General features: G+C 43.8%; 1 protein-coding gene across 1 annotated transcript in view; it reads left to right on the top strand.

Annotated features, from left to right (window-relative positions):
• Positions 1 to 17,458, top strand: part of tnca (tenascin Ca) — a 101,948-nt gene that overhangs the window by 70,514 nt on the left and 13,976 nt on the right. The window contains exons 13-26 of the mRNA XM_084325396.1: positions 426 to 704; positions 1,786 to 2,061; positions 3,296 to 3,628; positions 5,301 to 5,573; positions 6,173 to 6,295; positions 7,045 to 7,188; positions 8,319 to 8,441; positions 9,424 to 9,567; positions 10,508 to 10,630; positions 11,951 to 12,094; positions 12,727 to 12,849; positions 13,700 to 13,843; positions 15,621 to 15,743; positions 17,185 to 17,328. Of these exons, the coding sequence (XP_084181522.1) occupies positions 426 to 704; positions 1,786 to 2,061; positions 3,296 to 3,628; positions 5,301 to 5,573; positions 6,173 to 6,295; positions 7,045 to 7,188; positions 8,319 to 8,441; positions 9,424 to 9,567; positions 10,508 to 10,630; positions 11,951 to 12,094; positions 12,727 to 12,849; positions 13,700 to 13,843; positions 15,621 to 15,743; positions 17,185 to 17,328 (2,496 nt within the window). The remainder of the gene's footprint in view (positions 1 to 425; positions 705 to 1,785; positions 2,062 to 3,295; positions 3,629 to 5,300; positions 5,574 to 6,172; positions 6,296 to 7,044; positions 7,189 to 8,318; positions 8,442 to 9,423; positions 9,568 to 10,507; positions 10,631 to 11,950; positions 12,095 to 12,726; positions 12,850 to 13,699; positions 13,844 to 15,620; positions 15,744 to 17,184; positions 17,329 to 17,458) is intronic.

Below are 17,458 nucleotides of genomic sequence, written 5' to 3'. Positions count from 1 at the left end.
GTTTGGCAGCCATCCAACCAGAGTGCAAATGTAACAGTAAAGCACAATAGTAATAATATACAACGTACAGGTGATTAAACTGGGTATATGAAATATATAAATTAGTACTGTACTGAGTACGGATTCAAGGACGACACAAGACAATGTAAACCTCACCTTGACTTGAGAGTAGAAAAAAATCTGGGGTCCATTCCAAAGGTTTAGCTTTCCTATACTAATTCACTTTGTGTACTACTGACCCACGTGGCTGATAGTGGATTTCGAGAGAGAGAGAGAGAGAGAGAGAGAGAGAGAGAAAGAGAGAGAGAGAGAGAGAGAGAGAGAGAGAGAGAGAACAAACAAACAGCATGAAAACAGGACTGTGCCACATCAGAACAAATGAATTATCTGCTGTATTTCTCTCCCCCCCCCCCCCCCCCTTCTAGCTGCAGAGCCTGATATCTCCAGGCTAGTTGTATCTAACGTTACGTCAAACAAATTCGCCCTGTCGTGGAGGACGGGGGGCGTGGAGAAGGCTTTCGATAACTTTATAGTCGAGGTCCGAGAGGCCGCCGTGCCCTCGCGGGCGGTGGGCCGCTCACTGACCGGGGCGGCGCGCTCCACGGTCATGGCCGGTCTCAGAGCGAGCACCGCCTACAACGTTAAACTATACGCCCGCTCAGGCGGTCAGAGCACCGAGCCCCTGTTCGCTGTGGTCACCACAGGTACACCGCAAGCCGCATGCGTTTATCCACACTGCATGCACTACGGAAAGCAGAGAACGACCACGTCCTTATTTATTATTGTTTTCTCGTGATAACGACTTATTATTTCGTTATCTCGTTATATAACAAAGATCGTTTTTTCTCGTGATAACGGATTCATTTATTTCGGTATATAATTGTTCGGTACAGCAACACAGACAGCCAGTGGGCAGCTCTTGAAGCCTGAAATCAGGACGGCGTGATCACATGAACCAGCTCGCAATCATCTCTGAGGTCTTCTGCACACGGTTCCGGATCGGTTTCCCGCCCCAAGTCTTCTGTATACGGAAATAAATGAATCCGTTATCACGAGAAAACGATCTTTGTTATATATCGAGAAAAAGAAATAATAAGTCGTTATCAGGAGAAAACGGACTTTGTTATATCGAGATAACAAAATATTTGTAGCACTCAACACTTTGATGAACATTGTTGCTCAGCTGATAGAGTTGTGCCCTTCCTGATGGCTTGTCGTACAGAACTTGTAAGTCGCTTTGGATAAAAGCGTCAGCTAAATGACTAAATGTAAAATAATAAGTCGTGATGCACCGATGTGAAAATTGTGGCCGATACCGATATTAATATTGCTGTTCTGGCCGATACCGATATTTACCGATGTCGATATCTCTATCTTTTAACTTTTGTGACTTATTTTTAGAAATGACTGGTATTTTTTAACTATTTAAGGCAAAAAATAAAAATAAAAAGATTAAAAAAATATATATATTTTTTTTATTTAATATCGGCCCATATCGGCCCTATCTTGATATCGGACCGATACCGATGTGTAAAAAAAAAACTGCCATATGGGCCGATATTATATCGGCGGCCGATATATCGTGCATCACTAAAGTCGGCAATAAAATAATAAATAAAGACGTGGCCCATTCTTTGCTTCCCTAATCAACAGCAAACCCATAGAGCACATAGCCACCTTGATTCCTACCAAAAAAACCCATCACCCTTTTTGAGTTTCACCTTTACTGACCTGACCTATATTATGACTGAATAGAGCTATATATTCTCTTTTTGTTGTGTCCAGAGGACGTCCCAAAGTTGGGCCCCATAGCGGCCTCGTCCGTAAACCCAGACAACCTCACCTTGTCCTGGAGCAAAGTGTCAGGCCACTTTGACGTCTTTGTAATCCGGGTCAGTGATTCTGAGCATCTGTTTGATACACTGGAGCTCCGACTGCCGCGGGGCGACGCCCGTAACTTTACGGTGTCCCAGCTGACGGACGCCACAGGCTATGACATTGAACTGTACGGTATCTCACACGGCCGTCGCACCCCCTCTGTGTTTGCCCATGCCGTTACAGGTACTATGTATGTTACTCACACCTTCAACACATAACCACGACCACGACACACAGTCACTCGAGTCGGCACCCCGTGTCGGTGTTATCATAGATATATATATCACTACTAGATGATCAACGGAGACCGACGTTGCCACACATGGCGGCCATCTTGCGTGGGTGGAACACGCCCACTCGTAACATGCACTGTTACGACCCTGGCTCAAAGGGACGCAACCTATGTGCAAACCGACACCAAAACCTGTGTTTAACCCAAAAGACTACTTTAACAATGAATTATTGGTACAAACTAAAGAACAAAAGAATGGGAGAACGTGACAAGTCTCAGTTTCACACACTCCTCTAGCCACCGTCAGAGTGCATGTGTGTCTCAGAGACTGGTTTTAACCTGCCAGCAGGTAACCAATCAGCAGCAATTAGCTAATTAGCAGCCCTCACCTGCATGCCCAGTGACACAGGAGTGATCAAGCTCATGGTACATACAGTAACATGCACGTCTATGGTGCATGTACTATTTGAAATAACCATAGCTTGCTACATTTTCAACCTTTTGGTTTGTTAAAAAAAACGTCAGAGATGTAGTTATCATACTGCATACTTATAATGGACTTATATGAATATACATTTTTTGTTTTTATATATAATTCGTCCAAGCAAGAATCATAGCCACATTAATAACGTTTGTAATAAACCAAACCGTTTGTAAATCCGTCAAGATTTCAGCGAGTTAAGAGTATTTTTGTTTGTGCAGATCATCACCTTAAAAAGCAGTAGTCCACTCAAGCAAGATGGCCGCCGGTGAACTATGCGGGAGACTGCGCCTTGAGCCATCTAGTGTTTATATATCTATGGGTGTTATAACACGTTGCCACAAAAGAGTACTATTGCGTCAGAATTGCTTTCTGTCAGGGAGGGTTGTCTCCCTTCCTGTGGGCCAAGGCCTTGGTTCATCTCCACGTAAAACAGTGGAGACTTGCAGTACAGTACTTTTTTTAAACCACACGTTTATGAATCTGGTGACTTGTTTCTGTCGAGACTTTTATAAATAATGCATGAGTGAAATAGTGAACAGGTTCCTACATCTTGAGACAAAGCAGTAACGTTACTTTTGCAAGCATTGCACACATCATCCTCCATAAATAGACTCTCATGGCCTCTCATCATTCCTCCTCCCACATCCTCTCCCCCCCCTGTTCCAAAACAAACCAATCCGTCGCCACCTCCTCCTCTATAGCTCCGTTGCCAAAAGTGGAAAACTTGACCATTTCGGCCATAACCCCGTACGGCTTCCGGGTCTCCTGGGAGGTGAAACAGCCGCAGCAGCAGCAGCAGCAGCAGCAGCAACAAGAGCAGGAGGGTGCGCCCTCTGGTGGCGGTTTCAGCCACTTTCAGATAGTGGTGACAGACTCCGGCTGGCTGCTGGAGCCCCATGACTTCACGGTCCCAGGCAACCAGAGCCACCTGGACATCTGGGGCCTGATCACTGGCATAGGCTATGAGGTCAGGCTCACCGGCGTGGCCAGCTCAGGGCTCCTCTCCCGCCCGCTGACCACAGTGGCTGTGACAGGTACCACGCACAGTGCACTGGAGAACAGGGGAGGGGTGGGGGGGGGACCAGTCCTTATCTCACTACAGCCACGGGGTGCAACGTCTCTCTGACTACAGTGTGTATGAGTAAGGACTGGGCCCCAACCCCCCACCCACCCCCAGAGGTTTATCCATCAGAGCCTGGCAAGTCTATTTAATTTCAAGCCTGTATTTCAACTTGTAGGTTGATTGAAAATTGATTGATTGATTGAACATTTTATTAACAGATTGCAGAATGGGTACAATACAGTACGGCTCAATACACACAATTGTTAAGGGGGTGCAGACCAGAGAAAGACTTTCGTCTTGTTTACTACATCAGGGTCACCCATTTTCAATTCATCATATTTGTTATGTTTGTTCATATTCACTGAGGTTACCCTCATTTACAGCAACGACAAAGAGCTTACAAAGCGAGACATAGTTTACCAGCCATCTCAAACATAATAGGCACAATAAATAAGAATAAACGATAAAAGGAAATCAGCTAAGACGGTTTACAAGTCGACACACAGTGGTCGGAGAGCATTACATTTACACGTTGAGGTGTCGTTACGTCACATCGCGAAGATGTTTGGATATCGCTGTGTTTTTCTCAACGCCAAGCTTTGATGGTGACGCCTCGTCAAAACACTGTTACTGTGCCACCTAATCAAACCTCTCCTTTCCAGAAGAAACCCTCACTATTCCTCCTTCACCCTCTTCCTACTTTCTCAACCGTTCTGCTCGTTTTTTCCTCTTGGTATGCAGCTCTTTCACAGGGTTTGAGATGTGAGGTGCGTTGTGCCCCGTCCCCACCGCGCACTTACATCCGAAATATGAGCAAGCACATCTGTTTGTTTTCATATTTAAACTGTGTTTTCCCTCAGATTTGGCGAGACTGAGGATGCAGATGTCGTTATATGGACACACATGTCACCATTCTCTCAACCCTCTGTCACCTTATGTATCAGTCCTGGGCCGTGTCTGTGGCTGAAAGCAGCTAGTGGACGGCCACAGACCATTGAAAACCACTAAACAATCAAATTTCCCAAAGGTTGGCAAAAGCAGGAAAACACAGATTGATCAACTAGGCATTTTCGAAAGCATGGAATGCCGGTTGATTTTAACCTCTAATAATCCCAATTTTCTTTTTCGAATGCACTGAATGCACCCCTGGCGCCGGACGCATGGGGAACTGGTCTCAGATCTGTTTGTTGAAACCCTTTCACGCAGGCCCAGCTGCTAGAGGACCGATGACGGAATGTGAAACCTGTTAACTGACCTTAATAAAAAAATATATAATAAACATCTCCCAACGAGCATCTTGTCTTCTTAATCAACGGCGCAGAACACTCACACATTAATGGCATGCGTTGTGACCTTTGAGACCAGAGCGTCCCTTTGTTATTGACCTTTGAACTAATGGCGTGCGAGCATGGTGGACCGGTGGTGGCGGGGGGGCTTCGGTCCAGAATGTAACTGCGTTCCCCCATGGTTCTGGAAACCCCCACTCACCTTTTTTTTCTCGCCTGATTTCTCGCCTCCTTCCGATCTCGACTGGCGCCTCCAAGCCGCCTCTAAGAACCTCTCTAACCTTTGGTGAACGGGTAAACGGGTGAACCACCGCCACGGTCTCTTGCTGCAACAATTATGTTCCTTCTCCCAACCAGAGGCCGAGCCGGAGGTGGAGCACCTGTTCGTCTCCGACATCGCGGCCGACGGCTTCCGTCTCACGTGGACGGCGGACGAAGACTTGTTTGACCGATTTGTGATCAAAATAAGGGACAGCAAAAAGCTCGAGCACCCGCAGGAGTATGCGGTCCTCGGTAGCCAGCGCACTAAGGTTTTGACCGAACTCGCCGGTGGCACTGAGTACGAAATCGAGCTGTACGGGGTTAACCTGGAGCGGCGGTCCCAGCCCATTGCCGGGGTTGCTCGGACAGGTATATTATGAAGATCACTAAAGGGTGTCGTTTTATAGCAACTGGGTGTGACGTCTGTCTTTCAACAGACTCTGGATCTGCCACTAACCTTTTTTTCTTCCACTTTCTAATAAGGGTATAGACATCAGGCCTAACTCCTCGCCTTTCACTTCAATGGAAAGGAAATGCTCATTTGGGGGGTTGGGAGGGGGGGGGGGGGGGGTTCATCTGCAGAGTTGAATTTGCAGATGAAGTTTCATCCCCGGGGATGAAATCGGACGACTTGCTTTTCGTATTGCTGCTCTCTTTAGTTTCTCTGACTTCTATGTTTTGACTTGAATTGGGAGTTCACGCACATCTGCAAGACCCGTTCAAGGCCCAACCTATAACTTCAAAAATACATACAATCTAAAACGAAGGATCTTTCTTCTGATTCCTGAAAAGTGTCTCTTTTGGGACGTACATGATTTTGGCATCGACATTTCTTTGTACATCACTTTTATTGACCTCCTCTTTGATTCTCTGTTTGTGCTCTTACCCCTCTCCTGTGTTCCATTACCCTCTCTGTCTCACCCCTCGCCCCCCATTCTCTGTCTGGGTCGTTGCTGCTGTCCCTCCAGGCCTGGGCTCTCCGACGGGAATTCGCTTCTCAGACGTGACTGACAGCTCAGCCATAGTTCACTGGACGATGCCTCGCTCCAGAGTGGACCGCTATCGTGTCAACTATGCACCTCTTCAGGGAGGTAGGTGGTGGTGGAGGGGGCACCCAATTGACCATATTCACACAGCCTGCTTTGCTTATTTTACTCAAAGGTGGAAAGGAATCCCAACCTGAGCATGACATATGAGCAAAATGGCTATGAATATGGTCAATGTGGGCATATGTAGCCTATATAATCCAAACTAAATCATTTCTATACACATAGTGTTAAGGTTATTTAATACTACACTAATTTTTTTTTACCTCTTGTATTATTATACGTATAATAATAATAATTATTATTATTATTATGTCCGCGGTAGGCGGAGCCTATCCAAAGACATTACACATTCGGTAGCATCTGTGTTTGTGTGTGTGGGTGTGTGTGTGAATCCGCTCAATATTTCGCAAACTACAGGGCCGATCAGCCTGTGCTTTGGCGCAGAACGTTACAGAGGCACAAGGATGAGCGTGTGGGAATATGTTTCACATCAGGCAAAGGGAAGTATTTTGGGGGAATTCATTTCCACCATTCTCCAATGACTTTCATGTAGTCCTTCTGTGGAGAGTTTATGGTGCACTGTTCTGCCACCAGAGGGCGACAACAATGACTTGGCTATAGGGCCATAGGGGTGCAGTATTATTTTACACTCATGTACAGGATGCAGTGTTATTGTACACTCATGTACAGGATGCAGTATTATTGTACAGGATGCAGTATTATTGTACACTCATGTACAGGATGCAGTATTATTGTACATGTCTTGTCTTGTTCCTCCTCCACCACCACAGGAAGCCTGATGACAGTGACTGTGGAGGGCACTGAGTCCCAGGCTTTGATGTCCAACATGTCTCCTGGTACGACCTACCAGGTGACTGTCATCGCTGTGAAGGGCCTGGAGGAGAGCGACCCCAGCAGTGACACTGTGACCACAGGTAGGCTGCGGGGAACAGGGAGGGAAGTAGACAAAGTACTTTTACTCAAGTACTCAAGTACTGAGCTTCAGTGCAGTTCTGACATAGTTTACTTGAGTACCTCTGTTTCAGGCGAATAGCCTATACTTTATTCACTCCACTACGATTATCTGATCTGTAGTTACTTGTTACTTTGAGGAAATTTTTTTTGCATTAAAAACATTCATAATAGGGCGCAGTGGGCAAGGCGCTCGCCACTAATGCAGGAGATGCTGGGTTCGAGCCCAGCTCTCGGCATTGCTACCAGCTTGGCTGGTCGTTCATACTAATACAATTGGCAGTATTAGGGAGTGGGTTGCTGGCGGGTGGGGATTGGATGTTGTGGACAGCGACTCCTACAGGTCGGTTGGTGCGCCTGCGCAGTAGAATCAGGAAGCAACGTGGGCGGCGTGTCCCTCCCACGCAGACCCTCGCCGCTGAGAGATCACGCTGTGCAGGTGAAAAGATGCGACAGCTGCCTCCTCGTGTACCGGAGGGGACACGTGATGCAAGGCTTCGTCCACATTGCAGCTGACCTGTGGAAGGCATGGCCTAACAGCGTTCGAGACAGGGGAGGGTAGAATTGGACAAAACGAAATCGGGATGGGAGAAAAATAGAAAAATGGGAGAAAAAGTAGATAAAAAAAATAAAAAAATTCAAACATTCGATAACTTGATGAAAATGATGCACTTTCAAAGTCTAAATTTCATTCTTCTGCTGTCAGGACAAAAAACCTCTAAGGTTTCAGGGATTTTTATGTTTTGACTGAATTGAAAGTTCACATGATTATCTGTGTTAATTATTTCATGTATCACGGCCCTAAGGACAATGAGACCCATTCAGAACCAAACGTATAACGTCAAAAATACATGGGTGTCAATCTAAAACGAAGGATCTTTCTTCTGATTCCTGAAAAGTGTCTCTCTTTGGACGTACATGATTTTGACCCTGTTAGCATCGATATTTCTTTGTACACGATTTTCCTCACTTTTATTGACCTCCTCTTTGCTTCTCTGTTTGTGCTCTTACCCTTCTCCTGTGTTACATTACCCTCTCTGTCTCACCCCTTGACCCCCATTCTCTGTCTGGGTCGTTGGTGCTGTTCCTCCAGGCCTGGGCTCTCTGACGGGAATTCACTGCTCAGACGTGACTGACAGCTCAGCCATAGTTCACTGGACGATGCCTCGCTCCAGAGTGGACAGCTATCGTATCAACTATGCGCCTCTTCAGGGAGGTAGGTGGTGGTGGAGGGGACACCCAATTGACTATTGACACTCATTTTGCTCCAGGGTAGAAAGGAATCCTAACCTGAGCATGACAGATTAGTAAATGGCCACTGTGTGAATATATAAGATGTAACCTATATATGTAGCCTATATAAGATGTAGCCTATATAAGATGTAGCCTATATAAGATGTAACCTATATAATATGTAGCCTATATAAGATGTAATCTATATAATATGTAACCTATATAATATGTAGCCTATAAAATACAAACTAAATATTCTATACAAATATAATATTGTTAAGGTTATTCAATACTACACATAGTTATATTTTATTATTCAAATGCTGTGAATATTTCTTGTGACCTCTTATTATTATTGTTATTATTATGTCCGCGGTAGGGCGGAGCCTATCCAAAGACATTATACATTTGGTAGCGTCTGTGTGTGGGTGAGTGTGTGTGTGAATCCGCTCAATATCTCGCAAACTACAGGGTTGATCAGCCTGTGCTTTGGCGCAGAACGTTACAGAGGCACAAGGATGAGCGTGTGGGAATATGTTTCACATCAGGCAACAGGAAGTATTTATGGAGAATTAATTTCCACCATTCTCCAATGACTTTCATGTAGTCCTTCTGTGGAGAGTTTATGGTGCACTATTCTGCCACCAGAGGGTGACAACAATGACTTGGCTATAGGGCCATAGGGGTGCAGTATTATTTTACACTCATGTACAGGGTGCAGTATTATTTTACACTCATGTACAGGATGCAGTATTATTGTACACTCATATACAGGATGTAGTATTATTTTACACTCATGTACAGGATGCAGTATTATTGTACACTCATGTACAGGATGCAGTATTATTGTACAGGATGCAGTATTATTGCACACTCATGTACAGGATGCAGTATTATTGTACACTCATGTACAGGATGCAGTATTATTGTACAAGTCTTGTCTTGTTCCTCCTCCACCACCACAGGAAGCCTGATGACAGTGACTGTGGAGGGCACTGAGTCCCAGGCTTTGATGTCCAACATGTCTCCTGGTACGACCTACCAGGTGACTGTCATCGCTGTGAAGGGCCTGGAGGAGAGCGACCCCAGCACTGACACTGTGACCACAGGTAGGCTGCAGGGAACAGGGAGGGAAGTAGACAAAGTACTTTTACTCAGTATTAAGTACTGAATGAGGTATTGTATAGTATAGTTTAGATACAATATAATATAATATAATATAATAATATAGTTTAGATATAATAATGACGGAGTTAAAATTGTATATAGTAGTGTACATAGGAACCAGTGCCTTCTCAGGAATTTAGCATGTCTATTTTTATCATGCACATCTTATGTCTTACCTGTTTTTTTTCTATGTCTATTTTATGATTGTATTATTGCACAATCGATGCGGGCATGACCACCCGCATTTCACTGTATGCCCTGGTATGTATGTGACAAATAAACCTCTTGATTCTTGATTCTGTACTGTGCTTCAGTGCAGTTCTGACTTACCTGTAGTTTACTGGAGTACCTCTGTTTCAGGGGAATAGCCTATACTTTATTCACTCCACTACGATTATCTGATCTGTAGTTACTTGTTATTTTGAGGACGTTCTTTTTTGCATCAAAAACATTTGATACTTTGATGAAAATGAAGTATTTCATTCTGCTGCTGTCAGGACAAAACACCTCTAAGGTTTCAGGGATTCTTATGTTTTGACTGAATTGAAAGTTCACTTGATTTTCTGTGTTAATTATTAATGTATCCCGGCCCTAAGGACAATGAGACCCATTTAAAACCAAACGTATAACGTCAAAAATACATGGTGTCAATCTAAAACGAAGGATCTTTCTTCTGATTCCTGAAGAGTGTCTCTCTTTGGACGTACATGATCTTGACCCCGTTAGCATTGATATTTCTTTGTACACGATTTTCCTCACTTTTATTGACGTCCTCCTTGCTTCTCTGTTTGTGCTCTTAACCCTCTCCTGTGTTCCATTACCCTCTCTGTCTCACCCCTCGCCCCCCATTCTATGTCTGGGTCGTTGGTGATGTTCCTCCAGGCCTGGGCTCTCTGACGGGAATTCACTGCTCAGACGTGACTGACAGCTCAGCCATAGTTCACTGGACAATGCCTCGCTCCAGAGTGGACAGCTATCGTGTCAACTATGCACCTCTTCAGGGAGGTAGGTGGTGGTGGAGGGGACACCCAATTGACTATTGACACTCATTTTGCTCCAGGGTGGAAAGGAATCCCAACCTGAGCATGACAAATTAGTAAATGGCCAACGTGTGAATATGGTCAATGTGGGCATATGTAGCCTATATAAGATGTAACCTATATTATATTAAACCTATAATAATATGTAGCCTATATAATATGTAGCCTATATATAATAAACCTATCCAAGGACATTATACATTTGGTAGCGTCTGTGTGTGGGTGTGTGTGTGAATCTGCTCAATATTTTGTAAACTATAGGGCAGATCAGCCTGTGCTTTGGCACAGAATGTTACAGAGGCGCAAGGATGAGCGTGTGGGAATATGTTCCACATCAGGCAACGGGAAGTATTTATGGAGAATTAATTTCCAGCATTCTCCAATGACTTTCATGTAGTCCTTCTGTGGAGAGTTTATGGTGCACTGTTCTGCCACCAGAGGGCGACAAATATGGTTTGGCTATAGGGCCATAGGGGTCAGGTATTATTTTACACTCATGTACAGGATGCAGTATTATTTTATACCCATGTACAGGATGCAGTATTATTGTACACTCATGTACAGGATGCAGTATTATTGTACAGGATGCAGTATTATTGTACACTCATGTATAGGATGCAGTATTATTTTACACTCATGTACAGGATGCAGTATTATTGTACACTCATGTACAGGATGCAGTATTATTGTACAGGATGCAGTATTATTGTACACTCATGTATAGGATGCAGTATTATTTTACACTCATGTACAGGATGCAGTATTATTGTACACTCATGTACAGGATGCAGTATTATTGTACAGGATCCAGTATTATTGTACACTCATGTACAGGATGCACTATTATTGTACATGATGCAGTGTTATTGTACACTCATGTACAGGATGCAGTGTTATTGTACACTCATGTACAGGATGCAGTATTATTGTACAGGATGCAGTATTATTGCACACTCATGTACAGGATGCAGTATTATTTTATACTCATGTACAGGATGCAGTATTATTGTACACTCATGTACAGGATGCAGTATTATTGCACACTCATGTACAGGATGCAGTATTATTATATAATCATGTACAGGATGCAGTATTATTGTACACTCATGTACAGGATGCAGTATTATTGTACACTCATGTACAGGATGCAGTATTATTGTACACTCATGTACAGGATGCAGTATTATTGTACACTCATGTACAGGATGCAGTATTATTATATACTCATGTACAGGATGCAGTATTATTGTACAAGTCTTGTCTTGTTCCTCCTCCACCACCACAGGAAGCCTGATGACAGTGACTGTGGAGGGCACTGAGTCCCAGGCTTTGATGTCCAACATGACTCCTGGTACAACCTACCAGGTGACTGTCATCGCTGTGAAGGGCCTGGAGGAGAGCGACCCCAGCACTGACACTGTGACCACAGGTAGGCTGCAGGGAACAGGGAGGAAGTAGACAAAGTACTTTTACTCAGTATTAAGTACTGTACTTCAGTGCAGTTCTGACATAGTTTACTTGAGTACCTCTGTTTCAGGCGAATAGCCTATACTTTATTCACTCCACTACGATTATCTGATCTGTAGTTACTTGTTACTTTGAGGAATTCTTTTTTGCAAACATTCGATAACTTGATGAAAATTATGCACTTTCAAAGTCTAAGTATTTCATTATGCTGCTGTCAGGACAAAAAACCTTCAAGGTTTCACAGATTTTTTATGTTTTGACTGAATTGAAAGTTCACTTGATTATCTGTGTTAATTATTTCATGTATCACGGCCCTAAGGACAATGAGACCCATTCAAAACCAAACGTATAACGTCAAAAATACATGGGTGTCAATCTAAAACGAAGGATTCCTGAAAAGTGTCTCTCTTTGGACGTACATGATTTTGACCCTGTTATCATCGACATTTCTTTGTACACGATTTTCCTCACTTTTATTGACGTCCTCTTTGCTTCTCTGTTTGTGCTCTTACCCCTCTCCTGTGTTCCATTACCCTCTCTGTCTCACCCTTTGACCCCCATTCTCTATCTGGGTCGTTGGTGCTGTTCCTCCAGGCCTGGGCTCTCTGACGGGAATTCACTGCTCAGACGTGACTGACAGCTCAGCCATAGTTCACTGGACGATGCCTCGCTCCAGAGTGGACAGCTATCGTATCAACTATGCACCTCTTCAGGGAGGTAGGTGGTGGTGGAGGGGACACCCAATTGACTATTGACACTCATTTTGCTCCAGGGTAGAAAGGAATCCCAACCTGAGCATGACAAATTAGTAAATGGCCACTGTGTGAATATGGTCAAATATGTAACCTATATAATATGTAGCCTATATATGTAACCTATATATAATAAGCCTAGCCAAGGACATTATACATTTGGTAGCGTCTGTGTGTGGGTGTGTGTGTGAATCTGCTCAATATTTTGTAAACTATAGGGCAGATCAGCCTGTGCTTTGGCACAGAATGTTACAGAGGCACAAGGATTAGCGTGTGGGAATATGTTCCACATCAGGCAACAGGAAGTATTTATGGAGAATTAATTTCCAGCATTCTCCATTGACTTTCATGTAGTCCTTCTGTGGAGAGTTTATGGTGCACTGTTCTGCCACCAGAGGGCGACAAATATGGTTTGGCTATAGGGCCATAGGGGTCAGGTATTATTTTACACTCATGTACAGGATGCAGTATTATATTATTTTACACTCATGTACAGGGTGCAGTATTATATTATTTTATACTCATATACAGGATGCAGTATTATATTATTTTACACTCATGTACAGGATGCAGTATTATTGTACACATGTACAGGATGCAGTATTATTGTACACTCATGTACAGGATGCAGTATTATTATATGCTCATGTACAGGATGCAGTATTGTTTTATACTCATGTACAGGATGCAGTATTATTGTACACTCATGTACAGGATGCAGTATTATTGTACAGGATGCAGTATTATTGTACACTCATGTACAGGATGCAGTATTATTGTACATGTCTTGTCTTGTTCCTCCTCCACCACCACAGGAAGCCTGATGACAGTGACTGTGGAGGGCACTGAGTCCCAGGCTTTGATGTCCAACATGTCTCCTGGTACGACCTACCAGGTGACTGTCATCGCTGTGAAGGGCCTGGAGGAGAGCGACCCCAGCACTGACACTGTGACCACAGGTAGGCTGCATTCCACTGCTATGCCGATGATACACAGATCTACTTACCACTTACTCACCACAGATGACCCCTCTGGATTAACCCGACTAAAACACTGTCTGGGAGATATCAAAGAGTGGATGTCACAAAACGTCATGCAGTTAAATGAGAGCAAAACTGAAATAATCCTGTTTGGCACACCCACCTCTGTCACCCAGATCACCAACAACATGGGCACTCTGTCCACCCTGATAAAACCCCAGGTCAAAAACCTGGGGGTCTTTTTTGACTCTGAGCTGAAACTCGACAGACAAGTGCAAGCCGTGGCTCAGTCCTGCTTCCTCCAGCTGCGCACCATCGCAAAAATAAAAATATTACATTCAAAGGGTCATCCTCACTCTCATATTCTCAAGACTGGACTACTGCAACGCCCTCTACTCTGGTGTGGCAGACAAATACATAAACCGCCTCACACTCGTCCAGAACGCAGCCGCCAGGCTCGTGACGGGCACCAAGATGAGGGACCACTTCTCCCCAGTCCTTGCATCCCTACACACTGGCTCCCGGTAAAACAACGAATACATTTCAAAATCCATGTTCACATACAAAGCCATAAACCGTTTCGCGCCAGCCTACATAAAATAACTCCTGGTACAATCAACCAGCTCCAGATCCCTCCGATCAAACAACCAAATCTGCCTAAATCTGACGAAGGGAAACCGGGATTTCACAGTCGCAGCACCGACCCTCTGGAACAAGCTCCCACTCAACCTGAAATCTGCAAGCACCCTACGGACCTGTTAAATTGCTCTTACCTGTGGCCGATGAGATTCCAAAAAGAATATTCCAATTATTTGATTGCCATCTGCTAGATCGTATGTCCATTTGGCCCACGCAATAACCCCCCACAGCATAATGAATCGGGCGTCCCGAAATCGATTCAATGCGATCGGGTATATACCCCTCGGTTCAGGCTACTCGAAAACTCCGCCCGGATGACTTTCATCGACGCACAGAGAGATACACAGTCTCTCAAATGGAGTGCAACATCGGCCGCATACCACCAGGCGGCGGTATTGTACTTTTGCGATCTCAGAGTCCTTCCATATGGTACCACAACCTGCCTGGGTGATTTATGAATGGAAATAGCGAATAAAAGAAATAACGATCCAATAACGTATATATATGTGGTCGGCGTTATTCGATTGGCGGACAAACATGTATATATGCGTGAACGACGCTGAATGAGTTAACATAAGATAACATAACATAACATAACATATTATAAGATAACATAAGATAAGATAACATAAGATATTTCTTTATTGATTCCCTTTGGGAAATTTGCACATCATAGCAGCATGAGGGAGGGGGGAGGGGGTACAGGTATGGGCAGGGTAATAGTAGAAAGAAATAGATATAGGCAATACAATTTTATCTGAATATAGAAATATGAGAAAGATAAACAGTGTAAACAAAGGTGCAGAGGAGGGTTTGTATGCCCTATCTGTTATATTATACATTACTCTCAACAAATATAGGCAATAAAAACATTTGGTTATCTGTGTAAAATTGTGACCCAAGTTTCATGACCCTAATAACTACAGTATAAGACCCATTCGAAACCCAACGTATTACTTAAAAAATACATGGGTGTCACTGTCAATCTAAAACGAAGGATATTTGTTCTGATTGCTTCTCTGTTTGTGCTCCTACCCCTCTCCTGTGTTCCATTACCCTCTCTCTCTCACCCCTCGCCCCCCATTCTCTGTCTGGGTCGTTGGTGCTGTTCCTCCAGGCCTGAGCTCTCCGATGGGAATTCACTGCTCAGACGTGACTGACAGCTCAGCCATAGTTCGCTGGACGATGCCTCTCTCCATAGTGGACAGCTATCGTGTCAACTATGCACCTCTTCAGGGAGGTAGGTGGTGGTGGAGCGGGCACCCAATTGACCATATTCACACGAATTTAGCTCCAAGGTGGAAAGGAATGCGAACCTGAGCATGACATAAGAATAAAATGGCTGCCATGTGAATATGGTCAATGTGTGCATATGTAGCCTATATAATCCCTATAAAGCCTATAAAAAAGATTGTAAAAAATATTGTTATGGTTATTTAATACTACATGTACTACAGTTATATTTTACCATTCAAACACTGAGAAATATATGGAACAGGATTTATTTGACCTCTCGTATCATCATCATCATCATCATCATCATCATCATCATCATCATCATCATCATTTGTATTATTAATAATAGCATAATAATAATAATAATAATAATAATAATAATAATAATAATAATAATAATAATAATAATAATAATAATAATAATAATAATAATAATAATAATAATAATTATGTATTATTATTATTATACATGTTCTTCTTCTTCTTCTTATTTGTAGTATTATTATACACAGTAATGCTGCACCTGTCCCACTTTTTCACTGCAGATACTGAATTCAAAATGCTAACTTTTAATTATTATAGTTCCATTCATATTACTTTTACTGAACAAATCGGTGCCATACTTACAAAGTACCTACAAAGTACTTACAAATTATCTACAAAGTACTCACAAAGTATCTACCAAGTACTTACAAAGTATACCTGTGATACAAATTCAGGCCATAGGGTGCAGTATTATTTTTTTTTTTGATCCACTTTTTCTCCCATTTTTCTATTTTTCTCCCATCCCAATTTCGTATCATCCAATTCAACCCTCCCCTGTCACGAACGCTGTTTCTTGCCTCCCACAAGCCGGCTGCAATGTGGACTAAGTCATACATAGCACAAGTCCCCTCCGGTACTTGAGGTAACAGCAGTCGCATCTTTTCACCTGCGCAGCTCGATCTCTCAGTGTCGAGGAGTAACGCGTGGGAGGCTCACGCTGCCCCCGACACTTCCTGATTCTACTGCGCAGGCGCACCAACCGACTTGTAGGAGTCGCTTGTTCACAACGTTCGATCCCCACCCTTCAGTTTTCCCTCCCCGTAATACGGCCAATGTGTATTACTGCGGACGACCAGCTAAACTGAAAACAATGTGGAGAGCTGGATTCGAACACGCGAATCCTAGCGTCTCCACACTGGTGGCGAGTGCCTTGCCCACTACACCACCTAGCCGCCCTTGGGTGCAGTATTATTTTATACTCATGTACAGGATGCAGTATTATTGTACACTCATGTACAGGATGCAGTATTATTGTACACTCATGTACAGGATGCAGTATTGTTTTATACTCATGTACAGGATGCAGTATTATTGCACACTCATGTACAGGATGCAGTATTATTGTACAGGATGCAGTATTATTGTACATGTCTTGTCTTGTTCCTCCTCCACCACCACAGGAAGCCTGATGACAGTGACTGTGGAGGGCACTGAGTCCCAGGCTTTGATGTCCAACATGTCTCCTGGTACGACCTACCAGGTGACTGTCATCGCTGTGAAGGGCCTGGAGGAGAGCGACCCCAGCACTGACACTGTGACCACAGGTAGGCTGCAGGGAACAGGGAGGGAAGTAGACTCAAGTACTGTGCTTCAATGCAGTTGTGATGTACCTGTAGTTTACTTGAGTACCTCTGTTTCTGTGAGGGCTGTGTGTGTGGGGGTCATGAGCAGATA

This window comes from Notolepis coatsorum (assembly GCF_963971535.1).
Source record: "Notolepis coatsorum genome assembly, chromosome: 11".
Classification (NCBI taxonomy): Eukaryota; Metazoa; Chordata; class Actinopteri; order Aulopiformes; family Paralepididae; genus Notolepis; species Notolepis coatsorum.
This window is presented reverse-complemented; position numbering and strand designations above follow the sequence as displayed.